The 22,684-nt window shown below is 42.3% G+C and overlaps 1 protein-coding gene and 1 pseudogene across 1 annotated transcript; one reads left to right on the top strand and one right to left on the bottom strand.

Annotated features, from left to right (window-relative positions):
* The first annotated feature begins 601 nt into the window (after window positions 1-601).
* LOC118356831 (40S ribosomal protein S14) lies at window positions 602-1,153 on the top strand. The gene has a single exon (XM_035726744.1). It carries the CDS (start codon window positions 629-631, stop codon window positions 1,082-1,084), a length of 456 nt encoding a protein of 151 aa, XP_035582637.1. The 5' UTR covers window positions 602-628; the 3' UTR covers window positions 1,085-1,153.
* A 13,399-nt stretch (window positions 1,154-14,552) lies between these two features.
* Window positions 14,553-15,492, bottom strand: LOC113920299 (annotated as a pseudogene).
* Window positions 15,493-22,684: the final 7,192 nt, after the last annotated feature.

Raw genomic sequence — 22,684 nt, 5'->3', positions numbered from 1 at the left:
GGGAGGGTATGTGCTATGGTGAGAGCTGTGAATTGTGTAAGACCATTGAGTCACAGACCTGTACCTCTGAAACAAATAATACATTATATGTTAAAAAAAAGAAGATAGTAGGAAGGGAGAAATGAAGCGGGGGGGAATCGGAGGAGGAGAAGAACCATGAGAGACTATGGACTCTGAGAAACAAACTGAGGGTTCTAGAGGGGAGAGGGGTGAGGGAATGGGTTAGCCTGGTGATGGATGTTAAAGAGGGCATGTACTGAATGGAGCGCTGGGTGTTATATGCAAACAATGAATCATGGAACACTACATCAAAAACTAATGATGTATGGTGATTAACATAACATAATAAAATAATAGAAAAATGTAAATAGAGTAAATCCACTTTATTAAAAGACAGAGATTGGCAAAATGAATTAAAAAACATGATCTAACCATATGTTGCTTATAAGAGACTTGTTTTAGATCCAAAGACACAAATAGCCTGAAAGTGAAAGGATAGAAAAAGATATTCCATGTTAATACTAATCAAAAGAGAGCTGGGGTGGTTGTACAAGTATCAGAAAAGTAGATTTTAAGTTAAAAGTTGTTACAAGAGTCCGGTAGTGGAGTCTGGAGAAGACACGCAGAAATGGCACCTCGCAAGGGGAAGGAAAAGAAGGAAGAACAGGTCATCAGCCTTGGACCTCAGGTAGCTGAAGGAGAGAATGTGTTTGGTGTCTGCCACATCTTTGCATCCTTCAATGACACTTTTGTCCATGTCACCGATCTTTCTGGCAAGGAAACCATCTGTCGCGTGACTGGTGGAATGAAGGTGAAGGCTGACCGAGATGAGTCTTCTCCCTATGCTGCCATGTTGGCTGCCCAGGATGTAGCCCAGAGGTGCAAGGAACTGGGCATCACTGCCCTCCACATCAAACTACGAGCCACAGGAGGAAATAGAACCAAGACCCCTGGACCTGGGGCCCAGTCAGCCCTCAGAGCCCTTGCCCGCTCAGGAATGAAGATCGGGCGGATTGAGGATGTCACCCCCATCCCCTCCGATAGCACCCGCAGGAAGGGGGGTCGCCGTGGTCGCCGTCTGTGAACAGGATTCCTCAAATTACTGTTTTCTGTTAATAAATTGGCTTTGTGTGAGCTAAAAAAAAAAAAAAAAGTTGTTACAAGAGACAAAGAAGGACATTATATATAGATAAAAGGGTCAATTCATAAAGAAGATATAACAATTATAAACATATATACACCCAACAACAGACCCCCCGAAATAGCCAAAGGAAATATTGACAGAATTGAAGAATTAGACTGTCTATAATAATAGTTAGAGTTGGACTTCAGTATCCCACTTTGAATAATGGATTGAACATCTAAACAGATCAATAGGGAAATAGAAGACTTGAGGAACACTATAAACCAACTAAATTTGACACACATATACAGAACACCCCACTCTACAACAGGAGAATATACATTCTTCTCAACTGTACATAGCACGTTCTCCAGGATAGAGCATGTATTAGGCCATAGAAAAATCTTAATACATTTTAAAAGATCAAAATCATACAAAATATTTTCTCTAATCACTAGAGAATGAAGCTAGAAATCAGTAACAGATGGAAAACTGGAAAATTCACAAATGAACAGAAATTGAACAACACGCTCTTTAACAACCAATACATCAAAGAAGAAATCACTAGGGAAATTAGAAAATATTTTGAGATGCAAAAAAACAAAAACAATATATCTAAATGGATGGAATGTAGTGAAAGCAGTGCTCAGAGGGAAATTTATAATTGTAGGTGCCTACATTAAAAAAGAAGAGAGATCTCAAATCAACACCCTAACTTTACACCTTAAGGAACTAGAAAAAGAAGAGCAAACCAATCTTAAAGCTGGCAAAAGGAAGGAAATGATAAAGATGGGAGCATCGGGGCACCTGGGTGGTGCAGTCAGTTGGGTGTCTGGCTCTTGGTTTCGGCTCAGGTCATGATCTCAGGTGGTGGGATGGAGCCCTGCATTGGGCTCTGTGCTCAGTGTGGAGTCTGCGTGAGACCTCTCCAGTGCTCCTCCCCTCCTCACTCTCTCTAAAGTAAAGAAATAAGTCTTTAAAAAAGAAAAGATTGAAGCATAGATAGAGAATAGAAAGGCAATAAAGAAAAACAATGAAACCAAAAGAAAAATTCTTTTCTTTGAAAAGATAATAAAATTGAAAAACCTTTTAGCTTAACTAAGAAAAAAAAAGAGAGAAGATGCAGATTACTAAAACCAGAAATGAAAATGGGGACCATACAGAAAATAAAAGGATTTGGGAGATTATTGTGAATAAGTATATGCCAACAAATTAAATAATGTAGATGGAACGAACAAATTCTTAGAGATACACAAATTACTAAAACTTACTCAAGAACCAGTAGAAAATATCAATAGACCTATAACAAGTAAAGATGAATTAGTAAAAAAAAAACCTCCTGGGGTGCCTGAGTGGCTCAGTTGGTTAAGCATATGACTCTTGATCTCAGCTCAGGTCCTGAGCTGTGAAGTCTAGCATGGAGGCTACTTAAAACAAAACAAAACAAAACAAAAAATAAAACAAAACAGAATACTTCCCAAGAAAGAAAAGGTATTTATTTATTTATTTATTTATTTATTTATAAATTGAGGTGTAATTTACATACAGTGTTATTATTAGTTTCAAGTGTACAATATAATGATTCAACAATTACTCAGTGCTCACCATGGTAAGTGTAACCACCATCTGTCACCAAACAACGTTATTACCATCTTAGTGACTATATTCCTTATGCTGGACTTTGTCATCTCTGTGACTTATTTATTTTGTAACTGGAAGTTTGTACCTCTTAATTCCCTTTATCTATTTCACCCATCCCCACTCACCTCTCTGAAAGAAATGTCTTTTAAAAGAAGAATTTAAAGAATTAATACCAATCCTACTCAAACTCTTCCAAGAAACAGAAGAGGAAGGAAAACTTCCTACACATTCTTTGAAATCCCCATTTCCCTAATACCAAACCCAGACCAAGATGCCATAAGAAATGCAAACTGTAGAGTGATACCTTCTATGAATATAGATACAAAGATCCTCAACAAAATACTAGCCAACCAAATCCAACGGCACACTGAAAGGATTATATACCATGACCCAGTGAGATTTATCCCAGAAATACAGCAACGGTTCAACATAAGATCAATCAATGTAATAATCACATTAACAAAATGAAGGAAAATAAAAAAGCACATCCCAATAGATGCAAAAAAGGCATTGGACAAAATTCAGCACCCTTTCCTGACAAAAGTACTCAGAAAACTAAGAATAGAAGGGAGTTTCCTTAACACGGTCATGGACATTTATGAAAAAACCCCACAACTAATAATATCCTTGATGGTGAAAGATTGAAAGCTTTCTGCCTTAGACTGGGAACAAGACAAAGATGTCCACTTTCACCATTGCAATTCAACATTGTACTGGAAGCAATAGCCATGGCAGTCAGACAATAGAAATAAATAAAAGGCATTGAAATTAGAAATCAAGAATTAAACTATCTTTATATGCACAATGTGAATCTATGTAAAGAAAATCCTATAGAATACACACACACACACACACACACACACACATGAAATGCTAGAGCTAATAAATGAATTCGGCAGAGTTTTAGGGTACAAAATCAATTCGCAAAAATCAGTTGTGTTTCTATACACCAGCAATGAACAATATAAAAAGGAAACAAAGAAAACAACTCCATTTACAATAGCTTCTAAAATAATAAAATTATCTAAGAATAAGTATAACCAAGGAGATGAAAGACTCGGACACTAAAAAGTACAAAACATTGCTAAAAGAAATTGAAGAAGACTTAAATCGATGGAAAGATTCTATGGTCATGAATTGGAAGACTGAATATTGTTAAGATGGCAATATTCCCCAAAGCAATCTACAGGTTCAATGCACTCCCTCTCACAATTCTAGTGGCTACTTTTTTTTTTTTTTTTTGCAGAAATGGAAAAGTCAATCTTCAAGTTTATAGGGAACTGCAAGGGGCCCCAGACAACAAAAACAACATTTAAAAAAGAAAAGCAAAATCAGGGGACTCAGACTTCTTGATTTCAAAACTTACTACAAAACTACAGCAATAAAACCAGTGTGGTACTGGCATCAAGACAGACATATGTAGACCAGTGAAATAGAATTGAGAGTCCAGGCAATAAACCCAACATTTATGGCCAGTTGATTTTGACAAGAGCATTTTGAGACCATTCACTGGGGGGAAGGAGAGTCTCTCTTTAAACAAACTGTGCTAGAACAATTGGTTAACCGCATGCAAAAGAATGAGGTTGTACCCTTACCTCATTCCGGATACTAAAGTTAATTCAATATGGATCAACAACCTAAGTATAAATGCCCAAACTATAAAACTGTTAGAAGAAAATATGGGGGCAACATCTTCATCACCTTGGATTTGACAATGGATACTTGGACATGACATGAAAGCCCAAGGAACAAAAGGAAAAACAGATGAATTGTTTTTCAAAATTAGAGACTCGTGGCAGACACATTCAAGCTGTACCTCCAAACCTGAGATGAGTCAGCCAAGAACTGTCATTATGTACAGTCAGCTGAGAGTCTGAATATGAATAATGTAATGGGTTGTGCTATTTGCAGGAAATTAGTGATGTATTTTATTTAAATTTTATGTGGTTTAATGTGCCTCCCCAAAAGTTATCTGCTTTGGAAAATCACACGTATCAACTTCCCATTTTGGCATAAGTTGAGAGGCATACCGCTTTTATTAATAGACAATTTCTCCCCATGTCTGCTGAATAGATGCTGAGCTGAAGGAATGCCAAGTTATTTGCTCACCGGGGATGCTCTCATGCCTTGGCCCAGTTCTGAGAGGAGAGGCCAAAGTGACAGGGGAGATCAGGAGACTATTCTCTTCATTTGCTAGGAGATGAGGACAGTTTGCTCTGGGTGGAGTTGTGGAGACGGAGAGAATTGAATGTTTTTGAGAATTATTTCAGTGAAGAAATCCAAAAGTTCTGGTGTGGATTGGAGAGATGCTGCGTTCATTTTCCATGTTGAGCAGCAGATCACCACAAACTTAGCAACTCAGCAACGCTCATTTATTGTCTCATGGTTTCCTCATGTCAGGAGTCCAGGCACAGAGGACTGGGTCCTCTCCTCAGGCCTTTACCAGACTTCAGTTAGGTGCTGACTGGGGCTGTGGTCTCACCAGAGGATCAGCTGGGAAAAGATTCATTTCCAAACTCCCTCAGGTGCTTGGCAGAATTCATCTCCTTGCAATTTGTAGCACCGAGATCTCGGTTTTCTTTCTGGCTGTCGGGAGATCCCCCACAGTTCCTTGACAAATATGACAGCTTACTTCTTTAAAGCTAACAAGGGAGTCTCTCTCACTTCAGCCTGCAGGATGGAGTCTTACATAACATTATCCTGGGCCTGGCATCCTGTCACCCTTGCAATGTAATACAACCTAAACAAGGTGCTGACATCGATCACCTTGGCCATATTCTACTGATTAGAAGCAAGTCACAAGTTCTGCCTCAAGGGGAAGGAGTTATACAAAAGCATGACACCTTAGAGTGTGTCTGCCACGGGAAGGAGAAGGGAAAGCAAAGTGTCAGCCATAAAGTTCAGATTTCTGGCTTGAGCAGGTGGGTGGTGATATTGCCATTTACAGAGATAGAGAACATGGAGGAGTATGTTTGTGGAGGGAAGATCTTGAGTTCAGTTGTGGACAAGGTAAGCTGCTCAAGGGCATGGGCCATGCCTATTCTGTTCTTCACTCTTTATCCATTACCTAGGGTAGCTCATGACACATAATAGGTGCTTGAGACAATGAATGAATGAATGAATGAATGAATGAATGAGATCTGTGAGACATCCTAGTGGAGATAGTGATGAGGTCAGTATCGCCTAGAGGTCACTGGTGTTTGTACAGTAATTAGCATGCTGCCTTGGATGGAACTGCCTCGGAAAGAAGATCGAGGGAGAGCAAGGATCTCAGGACTGAGTGTTGAGAGCCCCCAAACTGAAAAGTCAGGCTGGAGGGGAAACACTGGCAAAGGCTGCCAGGAAAGGATAGACACAAGAGTGTGGTGCTGAATGCTGCTGAGAAGTTGAGACAGGACTGAGGTATCCATGGGGAGAACTGGTTTTGGTGGAGTGGTGGGGCTCAGCAGCCAACTCCACGGGCTGAGGAATGTTCAGGAAGCGAGGAAGGGCAGGGCAAGCAGACAGTTCTTTCTAGAAGTCTGGCCATAGCGGGGAGAGATTGAGTGATAACTGGAGGGAGATGAGTCATCCACTATTGAGATCATTTAGGTTCTAACATCAAGAGAGGGCAGCCCAAGGCAGGTGCTGGGGTGTGAGGGACTGGGTGGCTTTCTTGGTCAGGGGAAGAGAGAGCACCTTTTCTGCCTATATCATGGTCTTGCTTTTATGCCACTTTCTCTATCATGTTTTTATTATAGTCAAGCTAACATAGTTCTTTAAGAATGTTAAGAATGGAAAATATGCCCAAGGACCCTCTTTCCTCTCCCCTTCTCTCTCCTGTCCCCTTCCTTCTTCCTCATCCCCAATAATTCTATCTAGAATTTATTTGCTCTCTCTTTCTTTCTTTTTTTTTAAGATTTTATTTATTTATTCAACAGAGAGACACAGCGAGAGGGAACACAAGCAGGGGGAGTGGGAGAGGGAGAAGCAGGTTTCCCGCGGAGCAGGGAGCCTGATGCGGGGCTCGATCCCAGGACCCTGGGATCATGACCTGAGCTAAAGGCAGACGCTTAAGGACTGAGCTACCCAGGCACCCCGCTTGCTTTCTTTCTTTCTCTTTCTTTCTCTCTTTCTTTCTTTCTTTCTTTCTCTTTCTTTCTTTCTTTCTTTCTTTCTTTCTTTCTTTCTTTCTTTCTTTCTTTCTTTCTTTCTTTCTTTCTTTCTCTTTCTTTCTTTCTTTCTTTCTTTCTTTCTTTCTTTCTTTCTTTCTTTCTTTCTTTCTTTCTTTCTTTCTTTCTTTCTTTCTTTCTTTTTCTTTCTTTCTTTCCTTTTGTAAGTATGGAAGAGGCTTGAACAGTTCTCATTGCTGACAAGTAGGCTTAAAGAAAGGAGAAATTGAAGATAAAAAAAAGTGAAGATGATAATTAATAGTGTGAGACTTCCAAGAAAGCAGAAGGGAGATGGATTCTAGGGCACAAGATTGGCTTTGGCATGGCCAAGGGACAGCAGCTCCACTATGGCGGGAGTGAAGGAGGAAGGTGTGGGGTGGGCCTGGTGATGTGTTGGTCTGCTGTCAGCAAGGAGAGGGAGGTTCCCAGAACTCAGGGTCCATTGTCTTTTGCATCCTCCGAGACACTACCTTTCACATAATAAACTAATAATACTGTTGAATGGAAGGGTACGTGCACAAACCCTTTACAGGACAGCATACGTAGCGTATTTTTTCCTTAAGTGGTTCGAAATGAAATCCTTATTGACTTTAGTTATCATATATGTAACACATGTTCCTTGTAAAAAAAATTTAAATAATATAGAAAATTTCCCTTGAAATTCTACCCCACAGAAATAACCATTGTTAATGGTGAGCAGCTACCGTGCCAGTGGGTTACATATTAAACAAAAGACAATATATGGAATTGTGTGAGCGGTTTCTCTCACTTTCACATCATATCCTTTGTGTCAATGTGTAAAGATCATCCTTATCTTTTGTAACACCTGCCTGGTCTCTGGTCTCCATAACACTTCTGAGTGTCCTACATTTATTTAACAAAAACCCTTTGATTAACATTTAGATTGTATCTAATTTTTCAATACAGTGACCATTCTTGTTCATACCACTTTGCACACCTGCACCATTATTTTCTTAAAATAAATTTCTAGAAGAGGGAAACACATGTGCACACTTAAAATTTTGATACCCATCTCTAAATTGCCCTCCAGAAAGCTCTGCCAATTTGAGCTTTCATTAACAGAAGCTAAGGGTGCCTGTTTCCCCACACTCTTGCTAACAACTGGCTTATAAGTCTTTTTAATCCTGTTAATCTAAGTGAAAAATGACATCTCATTTTAATTTGCTTATCTGTAATTGTTAGTGATGTAGAATATCTTGAACATGAGTTGTGGCTGTTTGCATGTCTTCTCTTATGGAGTGCTTCTTAATGCCTTTTACTAATTTTCTATCAGGCTTGTAATGTTCTTATTTGTTTCTAAATAATCCGTAGTTTAATAATATTACTCTTTATCATGTTGCAAATATTTTTTCCATTTTGTTCTTTATCTTTTAGTTATGCCATTGGTTTGCTTTATGATATAGGGATTTTTACATTTTCATGTCAAATTTCTCAATCTTTCTTGTCATTTTATTTTATTTTTTAATTTAAAAAAATTTTTTTTAAGTAGGCTCCATGCCCAACGTGGAGATTGAACTCATGACCCCGAGATCAGGAGTCACATGCTCTACTGACTGAGCCAACCAGGTGCCCCCTATTTTATTTTATTTTGTTTTATTTTTTTTATGTCATTGACATAGTCCTAAGAAAGCTGATTATCACATCAAAATTATTAAAAAATTCTATTTTTTCTCTATTACTTTGTAGTTTAAAATTTTTCATTAAAATTTTATCCTTTTCTGCTTATTTTTTAATTAGATGAACAATATATTATATTCTAGTCACTTTTTTGTTTTATTTTATTTATTTATTTTTCTTTATTTCATTTTAGTCACTTTCTTAGAAGTAATCAGTTATCTGATTAAGATTTGTCCTTTCAAAATCCTTTAATACATTTACATTCATGTATTCATATACATGAATATACATACATATTTAACATAAATAGTATTATTCTATATGTTATTCATACCTGCTCTTTCAATGAACAATAGTTAAATATTTCCTTGTTAGTACCAATAGATTGACCTCTGCCTTTTCTAGCTACTGCATGATAGTCTATTGTATGAATATACTATAAGTTGTGGTTTAATTCTTTCATGTTTAAATCTTTAATCCACCTGAATTTTTGGTGTATGTATATGTGAGTGGAGTGAATTGGGAATATAACATAATTTTTTCCCCACGAAATTTCCAACTATCCCAACATCATGTGTTGAATAACCCATCTTTTCTTTACTGTCTTGAAGTGTTGCTTTACAACAGAATGAATGCTAGATTGACGATGTTGAGAGGTGGACATAGCAAAGTCTTCAGGAACTTATGAAGGAGCTTCCTGCTTCCGCTGGACCAACAGTACCAGCTAGCCTGGTATTCCTAATTCTTCCTCAGCCATGCAGCTTTCTCTGTACAGGCATAGAAAAGGACTGACCAGTATTATTAGTTTATTATGTGAAAGGTGGTGTCTCGGAGGACAAATATCCATTAGGATATTCCCTAATTCTTTTATTCTCAGGTACATGGAAATCCTAATTTTGCAATGAGAACTTCTTCCTCTTTTTCTTTCTTTCTTTCTTTCTTTCTTTCTTTCTTTCTTTCTTTCTTTCTTTCTTTCTTTCTTTCTTTCTTTCTTTCTTTCTTTCTTTCTTTCTTTCTTTCTTTCCTTCCTTCCTTCCTTCCTTCCTTCCTTCCTTCCTTCCTTCCTTCTTTCTTTCCTTCTTTCTTTCTTTCTTTCTTTCTTTTTCTCCTTCTTCTTCTTCCTCCTCCTCCTCCTCCTCCTCCCCCTTCTTCTTCTTCGTCATCGTCTTCTTCTTCTTCATCCTTTATAAGACTGTGATAGACCTGCCTGTTATCTCCATCTCCCCTAAATTCCTTGAGGTGTGTATGGCTTTATGTGCCATGTGGCTCAGGAGAAGACCCTGATCACTAGCCTTCCCTCCTGGGAATCTGGAACAGTAATGTCAGAGACAGAGACAGAGCTGGTTTTACTTTTGTGAAGTGCTCCACTGGTAAAAATGAGATGATTTGGGTGGACTGTGGTGAATCAGTTTTAATTTAATTTAATTAAAAATTAAAAATTGAACTGAGGGTTGCAGGAGTGGAGGGGAATGAGAGGGACGGGTGGCTGGGTGATGGACATTGAGGAGGGTATGTGCTATGGTGAGCATTGTGAATTGTGTAAGACTGATGAATCACAGATCTGTACCCCTGAAACAAATGATACATCATATGTTATTAAAAAAATAAAAAATAAAAATAAAAGAAATTATTATTATTTTTACTTCCATTTACCAGTTTATTATAAAGGATACAAATGAACAGCCGGGTGGACAGGCAAGGTCTGGAAGGCTCCTGAATGCAGGAATTTCTCAGTGGAGTTGGGGTGTACCACCCTTGTGGTGGGTGGATGTGTTTATCAACTTGGAAACCTGGTTTAATTTTAATCATTACATATTTGTTTTAACAGGTATTAGAAAAAGATCAGACTCACACATGAGAGCCACAAGGCTAAAGTGGGTATTTAACTTACTATGATACAAGTTAATCAATTTAAAGAAGACCATGGCGCTTGAATAGACATGGTGCAAATGTTGCGGATGGTCTGAGGATGCTTGAAGTTTGGGAAATCCCAAATTAGATGAGAGTCGAATCCCTCAATCAGTCAAGAGTGCCTTAACTTCGAGTAACAAGAACCAAACTCATAATAGCTTAAACACATAGTGGTATTTTTGTTGTTACCTTACACACAATGTCCGTTAATGTTGGTTCAGGGGTTCAACGCTGTCCAAGGGTGAACCACCTCTTTGTGATTCTTCTGACCTTCTCTTCATGGTCCCATGATGGCTGTTGTAGCTCTAGCTCCCACAACCAAAAGGAAGAAAAAGGAAGAGGTGGCATCCAGCAGCACCTTTCCCTTTTGTTGGGAAAAGCAAGAGCTTTCCTAGAGTTCCCAGCAGTCTTCTCCTGAAGCATCTGCCAGAACCACATACGGGATCACTGCTAGGTGGAAAGGAGACTGGGAACGTGGACAACAGACTGGCATAGTTGCCTTTGACCATCTCCATCAAGCTGAGCTCCTTATAGTGAGGAAGGAGGAACAGGGAGTGGGTTAGATGAGCACCATGTCTGCCATGTGGGAATGCGTGGCCAGGCAGAGAGAGGAAGAGACAGTAGGCCATATGGCCCCAGAGAGAAAGCCACGGTAAGGACTCAAGTCAGGCTTTCAGCTCCGATGCCTAAGTGACAAACTGTACTTCATTTCCTGCTCTTGGGAGCTGGCGAGATTGCTTGTTGTCTCATTTCCATAAACTCTCCTTCGACTGGAGCTGGTGGGAGTGGGTGGGTTTCTCTGATTCCTTAGAGCTGTGAGCAGAGTTTTTGACAGGTCTTAACATGTGTCTCCTCATTTGTTCCTTAGAGCGGTTGCTGTTGTCCTTATTTTCTGCAAGAACAAAAAGAGGCTCTGAGAGGTTAGGTTTGCCCACACTCATGTGATTCTGATCCAGGTTTTCTGGCAACTAGTATATTCTTTATGCCATCTCTGTAGTTTGAGGAGATTCATCCATGCAGGAGAAGTGTTTATTCTGTAAATAGCATCAAGGGCAGATGAGAGATGGAGTTTCCTCTGGGGCCTGCCAATGTCACCCAGGAGCTCTGTCCCTGGCTTAAGTCAAAAGGCAGGAGGCGGCTTGACTCTGTCATGCATCTGGGTTTTGGAGACCCAGGAAATGTTTACTTTTCTGCTTGTTATTTTCAAACCTTATGCCTGTAATTTATTGTCCTGATTACTGTTTAACATTGTTGGAAGATATGGGCTATTCAAGCTGTGGATTTGTGTGAGAAGCACAAGAGAAAATGAGTGCATTTGGGAGCTATTGCTCTTCCCCTTCTCACGCCATCAGCTCTCCTTGGGTGACCTTTGTGGCCAGAGCTCCCACCACCACCCAGACAGTGTCAGCTATCAAGATGGTGATTCATCTGGTCAAGCAGAAGTCATTATCTCCTCTCCCTAAACTTGACCCTTCCTCTGCATTCCCTATCTCCGTAAACGGTACAGCGGTCTACACGGTCATGCCTGGAAGTCACCACCCCCACATGCAACCGCTTGCCACATTATTTAAGATTAATCAGGCTGTAATATGCCTCCTCTCATCTTCCCCCAATGCCTCAGTTCCGGCCTTAATCTCCTTTCGGAGGACAGTGGACACCATCTCCTGGACTCATTGTTTTCTAAGCTTGTTAGAAACCTGGGTACTTGTTAATTATCTGGATTCCCAGGCCCTCCTCCTATGCTCTGATTCAATAGGTCTGGTGTGGGCCCTGGAATCCACATGCTTCACAACGATCCCAATGAGTTCTGCTGAGCAGGGGCGGCATTGGTACCGAGCTGGTTTCCCTGCCTCAAGGGTGCTCTGCAGTCAATCTAGCTCTCTTCTGCTATAGCAGTAGCTTTCTAAAAGGGGCTGGTAGCTCTGACTCTGCAGCACAAAACCCAAACCTGCCACAAGCCAAATGGGCTATGATTTAGCCACCACCTCCCTCTCCAGTCTTATCTCCTGCCTTCCCTGGGTTCTACTAGTAAAAGCTGTTTGTCAAATTTGAGGATCCCATTTCTTTTCTTTTCTTTAAGATTTATTTATTTATTTGAGAGAGAGAGAGAGCAAGCTAGGGGAGGGGAAGAGGGAGAGAGAGAGAATCTCAAGCAGACTCCCCACTGAGTGTGGAGCCTGACGTGGGGCTGTATCTCAGGATCACGACCTGACCCGACATCAGGAGTCGGACCCTTAACTGACTGAGGCACCCAGGCTCCCTATCCCATTGCTTTTTCATTGCTCAATGCCTTTGCCTTTGCTGTTCTTTCTGCCTGGACAACCCTCCTTCCCCAGGTCTACCTGGAAAACTATCCATCCTGCAAGACCCAACTCAAGTGTTCCTTCTACCCTAAAGCTTTCTTTGCCACCCTTGCAGCTCAAATGTATGCTCCCCATTGAATTCTCCATTGCAGAGACTGTGTTTAGCTCACAGGTACAGGTGGCATTTGCTTTTTCTGTGTGAAAGGAAATTTAGTGAAAGCACATAGGGCAGTTCCCAGCAAAAAGTGTTCCCATACTTTCCCCTGCGTGTAAACTCTACAGTTTCTTACTGAGAAAATCAAACAGTCCTCTATCTGTTTACATTTACAACGTCAGTATATTGAACTGTGTAATAACAGTCAACATGTATCTGGTGCCCGCTGTGTCCTAGAAACTTTGTGTTCACCATTTCACTTCATCCTACAGATGAGAAAATCGAGGCTCAGAGGTGAATTAATTTACCCAAGATCACAAAACTGCTAAGTGATGGAATTGGTACAATGCTATTCTACCTCTTCCAGAGATTTCTTAAACATTAGGATATGTGGTATGTGTCTAGGACAAAACATCCCTGGACCAGGGGGTGCAGGAAATGTAAATGAGTGAAGCAGGGTGGGCTTGAGGCAATAAGGTGGGGTAGGGAGTGTGGCAAACTGGAGGGTGTACACCCTGCTTGAAAGAGTGCCAAGACCGAGTGCCGGCTGACGCCCCCCTCCCTACCATTTTATTGTAAAAAATTTTGAAAGTATAGCAAAGTTGAAAGAACTTCACTGTACATGCCTGTATACCTACTACCTAGAAGCTACCATTAACATTTGACTTGCCTTATCCTGTATCTATGCATCTAGCCATCCCTGTATCCATTAATCCATTTTGGTTTTTTGATGCATTTCAAAGGAAACTGCAGACAGCCGTGCACTTCTCTCTAAATACATCACGTTGTAGAGCATTAGCTAGAGATCAGTATTTATAGTTTTTCCTTTGATGTAAAATTTATAGACAATGAAACACACAGATCTACCTATTTGTATATTCACTCAGTTTTGGCAAATATGTGCTCCTGTATCATCCCAACCCCCATCAATATAGAAAACATTACCATTATCCCTAAAGATTCCCTCAAGTCCCTCCTGTTTGTCTCTGCTTCTGTCCCCACCGGGGTAGCCACTGTTCTGATTCTTTCCTTTTTCTTTTTTTTATTTTTTATTTTTATTTATTTATTTGACAGAGAGAGACACAGCGAGAGAGGGAACACAAGCAGGGGGAGTGGGAGAGGGAGAAGCAGGCTCCCCGCAGAGCAGGGAGCCCGATGCGGGGCTTGATCCCAGGACCCTGGGCTCATAACCTGAGCCGAAGGCAGACACTTAACTGACTGAACCACCCAGGGGCCCCAGTTCTGATTCTTTTCTTTCTATTTTGCACCTTGTTTTATTTACAATGCCAACTTTTATCAGGTCACTAAAGTTAACTAGACAATAAAATAGGCAGGAAATCGCTCTACAAAGACAGGGAAAGCCCCAAATACCACCTTCTAGAGAGAACCACTGTTCAGGTTTATTTGTAGCAAAGAAAAAAAAGAGACTTTTGATCATCCTGGAAGAAACTGAACATTGTGTTTGGAATCTGTACTCAACCCACACCTGCAAGGAGGACGATATTCTGCCCACACCACTAATTTGCTGCTTCATTTGTCTACTGTTGGTCTAATACTAACAATTACAAACAGAGCAGCGCAACTCGTCTTTGGAACAATCCCTAGAGTGTTCCAGGGTCAGGCACAACATTTCACTTTTCACACCACTGCTTCTCTTTGAGTACCTGGGCTGCCTTTTCGTCAGGAAAAGTCATTTTGGATATGGAAGTTCCTGCGAGTCTCCTCAGGAGTTTCCCCCTTGATTGTACTGGCAACCGTCTTGCATGTAACAACAAGCCAACTTTGGATTTCCAAGTAATTCGCAGCCAGAATAAGCTCGCAAAGTGTTCCTCAGTCAGCTTTCAGGAATTCTTGGTCCAAAATAGGGACATCATCTGTTCACTTTGCTTGCCTCATCTATTCCCAAATCTCCCAACATGGTCACGATAGTCACAGGTTGCTTGGCAATTTCAACATCAACTTCAAATCTCTCTCCATCAGAACTCTGCCGCTTAATCGAAGGCACGGCGCTCCGTCTCAGGGGGATTGTGGGCCAGAGGCTGACAAGAACACGGTGGCCTCAGCAACGAGAAGAGAAAGGGTGGAGAACAAGGCCCCTGCCGGATTATTTTCTCCCATAGATTAGTTTTGCTTGTTCTGGAACTTCACAAAAGTAGACTCATACAGAATGTACTTTCCCTCAGCTTGAAGTTTTAAAGATTCATCCGTGTTGTTGAGCGTATCCGTAGTTCATTGCTCTTAGTTGTTGAGAAGTCTTCCACTGTATTCCACTGTAGGAACAGACCAGTTTGTTTAGCCATCTCCGTGGGCAGACAGCTGGGCTGTTTCTAGTTTTTGGCTCTTATGAATAAAGCTATTAATATTTTGTATAAATATTTTTGTGCGCATATATTTGCATTTCTCCTGGGTATATTTCTAGGGGTGGAATTGCTGGGTTAGAGGGTAGGAGTATGTTTAGTTTTAGAAGAAACTGCCAGACCTTTTGCCTGAGTGGTTTTACCGTTTTATATCCCCACCAACGACATGTGAGACTTCTGGTTGGTCCACAGCCTTCATATCCTTCATGGACATACTGCTCATTTGTATATCTTCTTTTGTGAAATGTCCATTCAAATCTTTTTTTTTTAAAGAGATTTTATTATTTATTTATTTGAGAGACGGGGAGGGACAGACGGAGGGGGAGAATTTCAAGCAGACTCTGTGCTGAGTGTGGAGCCTGACATGGGGCTCTATCTCACGACCCTGAGGTTATGACCTGAGCTGAAAGTGAGAGTCAGACACTCAACCGACTGAACCATCCAGACGCCCCCCTGCCTGTTCAAATCTTTTACCCACTTTTTTTTGAGTTATCTTTTACTATTTTTATTATTGTTGGAGTTCTTGATATACCCTGGATGCCAGCCCTTTGTCAGATATATGTTTCACAATTGTTTTCTCCCAGGTGGTGGTTTGTCTAGCCCTTTTCTTAATGGTGTCTTTTGGATGAGCAGAAAGTTTTGATTTTGATGAAATCTAATTTAACAAAGACATTTTAATTTTTATTTATTAATTTTTCAAGATTTTATTTATTTATTTGACACAGAGAGACACAGTGAGAGAGGGGGAACACAAGCAGGGGGAGTGGGAGAGGGAAAAGCAGGCTTCCCGCAGAGCTGAGAGCCTGATGCGGGGCTCAATCCCAGGACCCTGGGATCATGACCTGAGCCGAAGGCAGACACCCAACAACTGAGCCACCCAGGCGCCCCCAGCAAAGACATTTTTAAATGGTTATTGCATTCTTTGATTTGTCTGAGAAACTTTTTGCTTGCCCCTGAGTCATAGAGATATTCATTCATGTTTTCTTCTAGAAGCTTTACAGTTTTAGCTTTTACTTTTAGGCTGCTGATTCATCTCAAAATAATGTTTGTGTATGATGTAGGGGTCAAGGTTCTTATTTTTCCCCTACCTCACTATTCTAGCAATGGTTCATTTGATAAAACTTTCCTTTCCCCATCTGACTGCTTTGGCACTTCCGTTGAAAATCAGATGATGGCATGAGTGTGTTGTTTCCTGTACCAGGGTCAGCTGATTTTTGCCATGGGCTCAGTATTGCCAGATCTCTCAAATTTTAGAGGACAGCATAGAAACTCTGATGGTTTCTAATGTGAATAAGTCTAAATTTATAAACGTTGAAAACCAACTCTAAATTTAAATGAACAAACAAAGAGACCAACTCCGTGCAGCCAAACAAACTCATTGGGTCTGGGGCCTTGGGAGCAGGGGAGATAATTTCAGCAGGGAGCTGGATATATGTATATTCAAGTATAAATCAAGCTCCTTATTATAAGTGACAGAAAATGGGAAGGTCTCCAGGGCAGGCAGGTGGGTTTCAATAGTCAGTGCCTGTTAATGAGAATTCACTGCCAGGGTGAGATTAAAACCCAGGCCTGAGGTTTCTTTGGTGCCCAGGAGACTGGGGGAGTACATCTGGGGAGCTATTTGGAATTACGTCTAGAAACAATAAAGGCAGAGAGGGCCAGGTGGGAGATGAGGAGAGGCCAGCATGCCCTGGGTTATAGTGTGGGGACTGAGAGTTTAGGCCTCTAGACAGACTAGTGACAGGAAAGAGAGAAGGACCAAGGGAGTCTGGGTGAGCTGATTTGGAGTCAGGGGTCTGGAGTGGAGGGGGCTGAGATGGGACAGTTCTCTAGGCCCAGGCCCAGAAAGACGCCTCGTGGAATAGGCTGAAGATCTCTTTGGCTCTCTGGGTGGTGAATGACACAGGGCTCTCAGCAGCGCCACCTACTTGTCATCCCCAAGTTAAAGTTCCTAGTTTTTAACATTTTAAGATTACAGTTTACATTTAAAAAATTTCAATGGGAGGGGCGCCTGGGCGGCTCAGTCGTTAAACGTCTGCCTTGGGCTCAGGTCATGATCATGGGTCAATGGGGTTTGACCCAGGGTCCTGGGATTGAGCCCCGCATCGGGCTCCCTGCTCAGCGGGAAGCCTGCTTCTCCCTCTCCCACTCCCCCTGCTTGTGTTCTCTCTCTCGCTGTCTCTCTCTGTCAAATAAATAAATAAAATCTTTAAAAAAAAATAGAATAAAATAAAAATTAAAAAAAATTAAAAAAAATAAAAATTTCAACAGGAACCACTTCACATTTTTTTTAAAGATTTTATTTATTTATTTGAGAGAGAGGGAGACAGAGTGAGAGAGAGCACAAGCCAGGGGAGCGGGAGAGGGAGAAGCAGACTCCCCACCGAACAGGGAGAATAGGGAGCCAGACGCGGGGCTCCACCCCAGGACCCAAGATCATGACCTGAGCTGAAAGCAGACGCTTAACTGACTGAGCCACCCAGGCACCCCCACATGTTTCAAACATAAAAAAAAATATTAAAAATGATGAATGAAAAGTCTTTTTCCCACCTGTTTCCCATCTGCCCAGTTCCTGTCTTCAACCCCTCCACCCCCAGCTACCATTTGTACAGTTTATTTTTACCACAACCAAGGACACTATTTTGGCAACCATGTCTGTCTGACAGAATGTTGAGTGTGCCGGTTGGGCCGCACAGGGTAGAGCTCACTGCAGTTGGCTGCATGTAAGAGAAAACAAGCAAGACTGCATTAAAACCAGATAGAACTTTGTTAGAACTTGCTAGAACCTTGCCTCATGAGTATGTAAGAGAGTGCGATCTGGACAGGAAATCATCCTACTAAAGTGTGACATGGTGCTTGCTATGGACTACATTGTGTCTCCTCAAAATTCATATGTTGAAGCCTTAACCCCCAGTGTCATGGTATTTGGAGGTGGGGCCTTTGGGATGCAATTAGGTTTAGCTGAAGTTATGGGGTGAGGCCTCCGTGATGGGCTTCGTGTCTTTAGGAGGAGAGGGAGAGACCAGAGCCCTGGCTCTGTCAGCACTGTGCACGGACGTCATGGGAAGGCAGCTGTCTGCAGGCCCGGAAGCCAGCTCTCACTAAGAGCCCCACCGTGTTGGCGCCTGGACGTCCATCTGCCACCGAGTCCACGCTGCTTTGTGACAGCAGCCTGAGCTGCCTAAGACGGGGGCTCTGGCACCAACTAAAAAATGAGCTCTGAGAAAACTGTGGAAAGATTTCCAATTCTTTGAAATATACCTTTGAATGATTTTGCCCAGAGCATCCCAATGTGCTGTATTTGAAAGTGCGGGCTCACACAGAGAGACTGAGAACCACTGGTCTGGAGGAAGGCTCTGTGGGGGAAGGGGACGACCACAGGGACAGGGCCCTGAAGTGCTAGAAGCCCGCTGGAAGTTGGGTGGCCTATGAGCACAAGGGTGATTAACTTCAACTGCAAGTCTCCAGCTGGGCTCACACTCTTGCCAACCGCTAAACTCTCCTCTGGGAGGAATGTAGAGGGAAGAATGAAAGCATGTGAGAGGATTTGCAAACCTTCAAGGGTGATGTTAGGTTCTGGATGTTGGCTGCCTGACTCAACTTCTATGGGGTAGAGGGTATTTTCACGGAGATGATTTCAATTTCTTGTCCCCACTGCCATTTGTTTTGATTTGAAGGTAATGCTGCCCTCTCCTGGGCTAATCTTGCAAAGGCAGCCCCTGGCCACCCAGAGTCAACCCCCCTCCCCTTGCCCCCCCAGGCAACGGAGCCCTCGCTTGATCTCAAGTGGTGTCGGTATCACTAGGGGTCTCAGGCTTTGCTAAGTCATTTCTTACAGCCATGGTGGAGTCAGCTTGCCCTTCAGTGCTATATCCCAGAGACTGGAGGTGAGGTAAACAGAAAGCAAGTGACTTGTGGGTCTCCTAGTCTCTAGGAATAGAGCCCATACTTTTTCTTTCTTTCTTTCTTTCTTTCTTTCTTTCTTTCTTTCTTTCTTTCTTTCTTTCTTTCTTTCTTTCTTTCTTTCTTTCTTTCTTTCTTTCTTTCTTTCTTTCTTTCTTTCTTTCTTTCTTTCTTTCTTCTTTCCTTTCTTTCTTCTTCTTTCTTTCTTTCTTTCTTTCTTTCTTTCTTTCTTTCTTTCTTTCTTCTTTCTTTCTCTCTCTCTCTTTCTTTCTTTCTTTCTTTCTTTCTTTCTTTTCTTTTTTCTTTTGATTTTCTTTCCTCAACCACTTTTTATCCCATCCTAATCATCAAGCTGTCTCCTAGGCACTTGAGATACAGTGATCTAGATAGGTAAGGATTTCTACCTTCCCAAAGCTTATAGTCTAGAGAGGAGAGAGCCGATAAACAGTAGTGTTTGTAATACACATGCAGCTTATGGAGTACGGTCAAAGTGGTAAGTGCTGTGAGAGGGGGAAACATGTTTGGAATATAGCACAGCCAGGGACATCAGGAATGCTAGGGGAGGTGTGGTTGGGAATAGGGGCACAGAATGGGCCTCAGTGAGAAGGTAGCATTTGAGCAAATTCTCAGAGGAGGTGGAGGAGTTACGTGTGGGAGATCTATAGGAGAGCATTCAGAGAAGAGTGGGCATTGGAAGCGATGCTTTTGAGGCAGGAGCCGGGCTAATATGACTGGAGCAGAGCTCTAAGGGGTCCCCTCCCTTCCCCACCCCTTCATATGTTAGAGTCCCGCAGTAAGTCAGAATGGGACCTTATTTAGAAATAGGACTGTCGCAGATGTCAGTAGCTAGGGTGAGGCCATCAGAGGGCGCCCGAATCCAATATGACTAAGGTCCTTAGAAAAAGGGGAAATTTGGACACAGACACAGGCATCTGAGGAGAGTGATGATGAGGGCAAGATCAGGCTGATGCATCGATAAGCCAAGGCATGCCAAAGATGCCCAACAAGCCAGCAGGCGCTAGGACAGAAGCCTGGGACAGATTTTCCCTGGCAGCCCTCAGGAGGAACCAGCCCTGCTGACACCCTTATCCTGGACATCCAGCCTCCAGGACTGTAAGACAATAACTCTCTGCTGTGTGAGTCACCCCAGCACACTAACACACAGGGATGATGAGGCAGAGTGGGAGTGGGGGTGGGGAATGATGGGGAAGGCCTTAAAGGATTTTGGCTTTTTTCAAATTCATTTTTTCATGATTAAATGGGATATATCCCCCCAAATGCAAGCATTATTCAACATCAGAAAGCCATTAATATAATTCACATGCTAATATATCTAAGAAGAAAAAAAAATCGTATGACCTTCTACATAGGCCTTTGACAAACTTCAATACCCACTACTCCCGATTTAAAAAATAAAACTCAAGGGGCGCCTGGGTGGCTCAGATGGTTGGGCGTCTGCCTTCGGCTCAGGTCAGGATCCTGGAGTCCTGGGATCGAGTCCCACATCGGGCTCCCTGCTCCTTGGGAGCCTGCTTCTCCCTCTGCCTCTCTCTCTCTCTCTGTCTCTCATGAATAAATAAATAAAATCTTTAAAAAAAAATAAAAAATAAAACTCAATATAACACTGTATGTTAACTACACTGGAATGAAAATAAAAAAATAATTAAAATCCACCCAGACCTGTAGGCAGAAAGCATTCTCAAAAATAGGAGAATGGAATTGTATTCATAAATAAGGTAGAAATGAATCTTTCAATTACAAAAATCAGTTTTAAGACTGAAAAATGAAACTCCATAAAATCAGATAGGTGACAACTTTAAAAACAAGTGTCAATGAAACTCCAGCTTTTATCTGGATTTTGCCAGCTTTTCCATTATTACCTCTTTCCGTACCAGGATCCAGGCCAGGGGACCAACATTGCCTCTAGCTGGCATGTCACCCCAATCTCCTGTGACCTAGGGTAGTTTTGCTCAGTCCTTCCTTGTTTCTCATGACCTTGATAGTCTTGAGGAGTGCTGTTCAGGTATGCTATAGAACACTCCCCCGCCCCAGTCTGGGTTTGTCTGATGTTTTTCTCCCGACTAGATGGGGGTTATGGGTTTTTGGAGAGGACACCACAGGTGGGTGACTTCTCATCATGTTCTGTCGGGAGGGTAGGAGCACACAGCGTCCCAGGTGATGTCAACCTTCCTTAACTGATTAAGGTAGTGTTCGCCAGGTTTCTCCACTGTGAAGCTGCTTAAAATGCACTCAAAAATATTAAAGCAGTGAAATTCATTCTTTGGAGCCATGGGAGGGCAGTGAGAAGGCATGGTGTGATCTGACTTAGAACGTCAAAGCATCACTCCGGTGGGCATGAGGAGAAGAGGTTGGAAGGGCAGGAGGACTGGGGGGCCACTTCAGCAACCTAGGCGAGGAAGGGAAGGTGGCAGGGGCCAGGGTATCAGCTGTTGGGGTAATGAGAAAATAGGAGTTGGGATCTATTTTGGTAGAACTGGCAGAACTTTCTGGCAGATTGAATGTCGGGTGTGAGAGATAGGTGTCAAAGAAGAGTCTACAAAGTGGCCTGAGCTACTGGAAGGACGGAGTGGCCATCGGCTGAGCTAAGATGAAGATTCTAATCCTCCTCTTCACTCCTCTCCACTACTTCATCCATTTAACCAACATTTACTTGGTGCAGAGCTGGCTGCAGGACCCGGTACAAAATAAAAGCTTGGGGCCCTTCGTTCCAAAAGCAGGAGAAAAGCTTGTTTCTTTCTTCTATGATCGTTCTCTTAACCGGACTCTGTGTTTTTTTGTTTTGTTTTGTTTTAAGTAGGCTCCACACGGGGAGCCCAATGTGAGGCTCGAACTCAAAACCCTGAGATCAAGACCTGGGCTTACTTAAGTGACTGAGCCACTCAGGTGCCCCTAAAGATGGTCTCTAGTGGACTCTGTGTTTTTTATTTGCTCTTTAATGCTGTGCTCCCTGAAGCACAGGGCCCTGTGGGGTGGGGGAGTGGGAGGCTGAGCCCAAGGAGGCGATAAGGGTGGCACTGCACGTGAGCTGAGCTCCAAGCCCCTGTGTGCGCTCCACTGTCCCACCAGACTTCACTCAGAAGACACCGACTCCAAGATAAAGTATTAAGAAGTTCAAGGCAGTGACTGCAGAGCATTCTGCCCCAAGCTCAGGGCTCTTTTGAGCACAGGACTCCGTGTGGCTGTGCTGGTCACCCACTCACTTCCTGTTTGGCATCTACTTGTATGTGTCACACACTTTGCGGGGCACCAAGAATGCAAAAAAAGGATCCTTTATAGTTCCTGCCTTTAAGGAGGGGTGAGGAACGAAGGGCTTGTTTATGAATCACTACTCTGTGCCAGAGTCTTGCCTATTCACAGCCCAGTGGGAGGGAAAGACTTCTAAAAATGATTCAATAACACAGTTTGGAAACCACAACAGTGGAGAACCTGGGCGGGTGACACAGGAGGGGAGGGGAGGGAGGATGCAGGGCATTCAGGGCTTG

This window comes from Zalophus californianus, chromosome 3, assembly GCF_009762305.2.
Source record: "Zalophus californianus isolate mZalCal1 chromosome 3, mZalCal1.pri.v2, whole genome shotgun sequence".
Taxonomy (NCBI): Eukaryota; Metazoa; Chordata; class Mammalia; order Carnivora; family Otariidae; genus Zalophus; species Zalophus californianus.
This window is presented reverse-complemented; position numbering and strand designations above follow the sequence as displayed.

Bases quoted from the DNA above. Each gene is read 5' to 3' on its own strand.
- LOC118356831 (XM_035726744.1), top strand. From the start codon at position 629: ATGGCACCTCGCAAGGGGAAGGAAAAGAAGGAAGAACAGGTCATCAGC.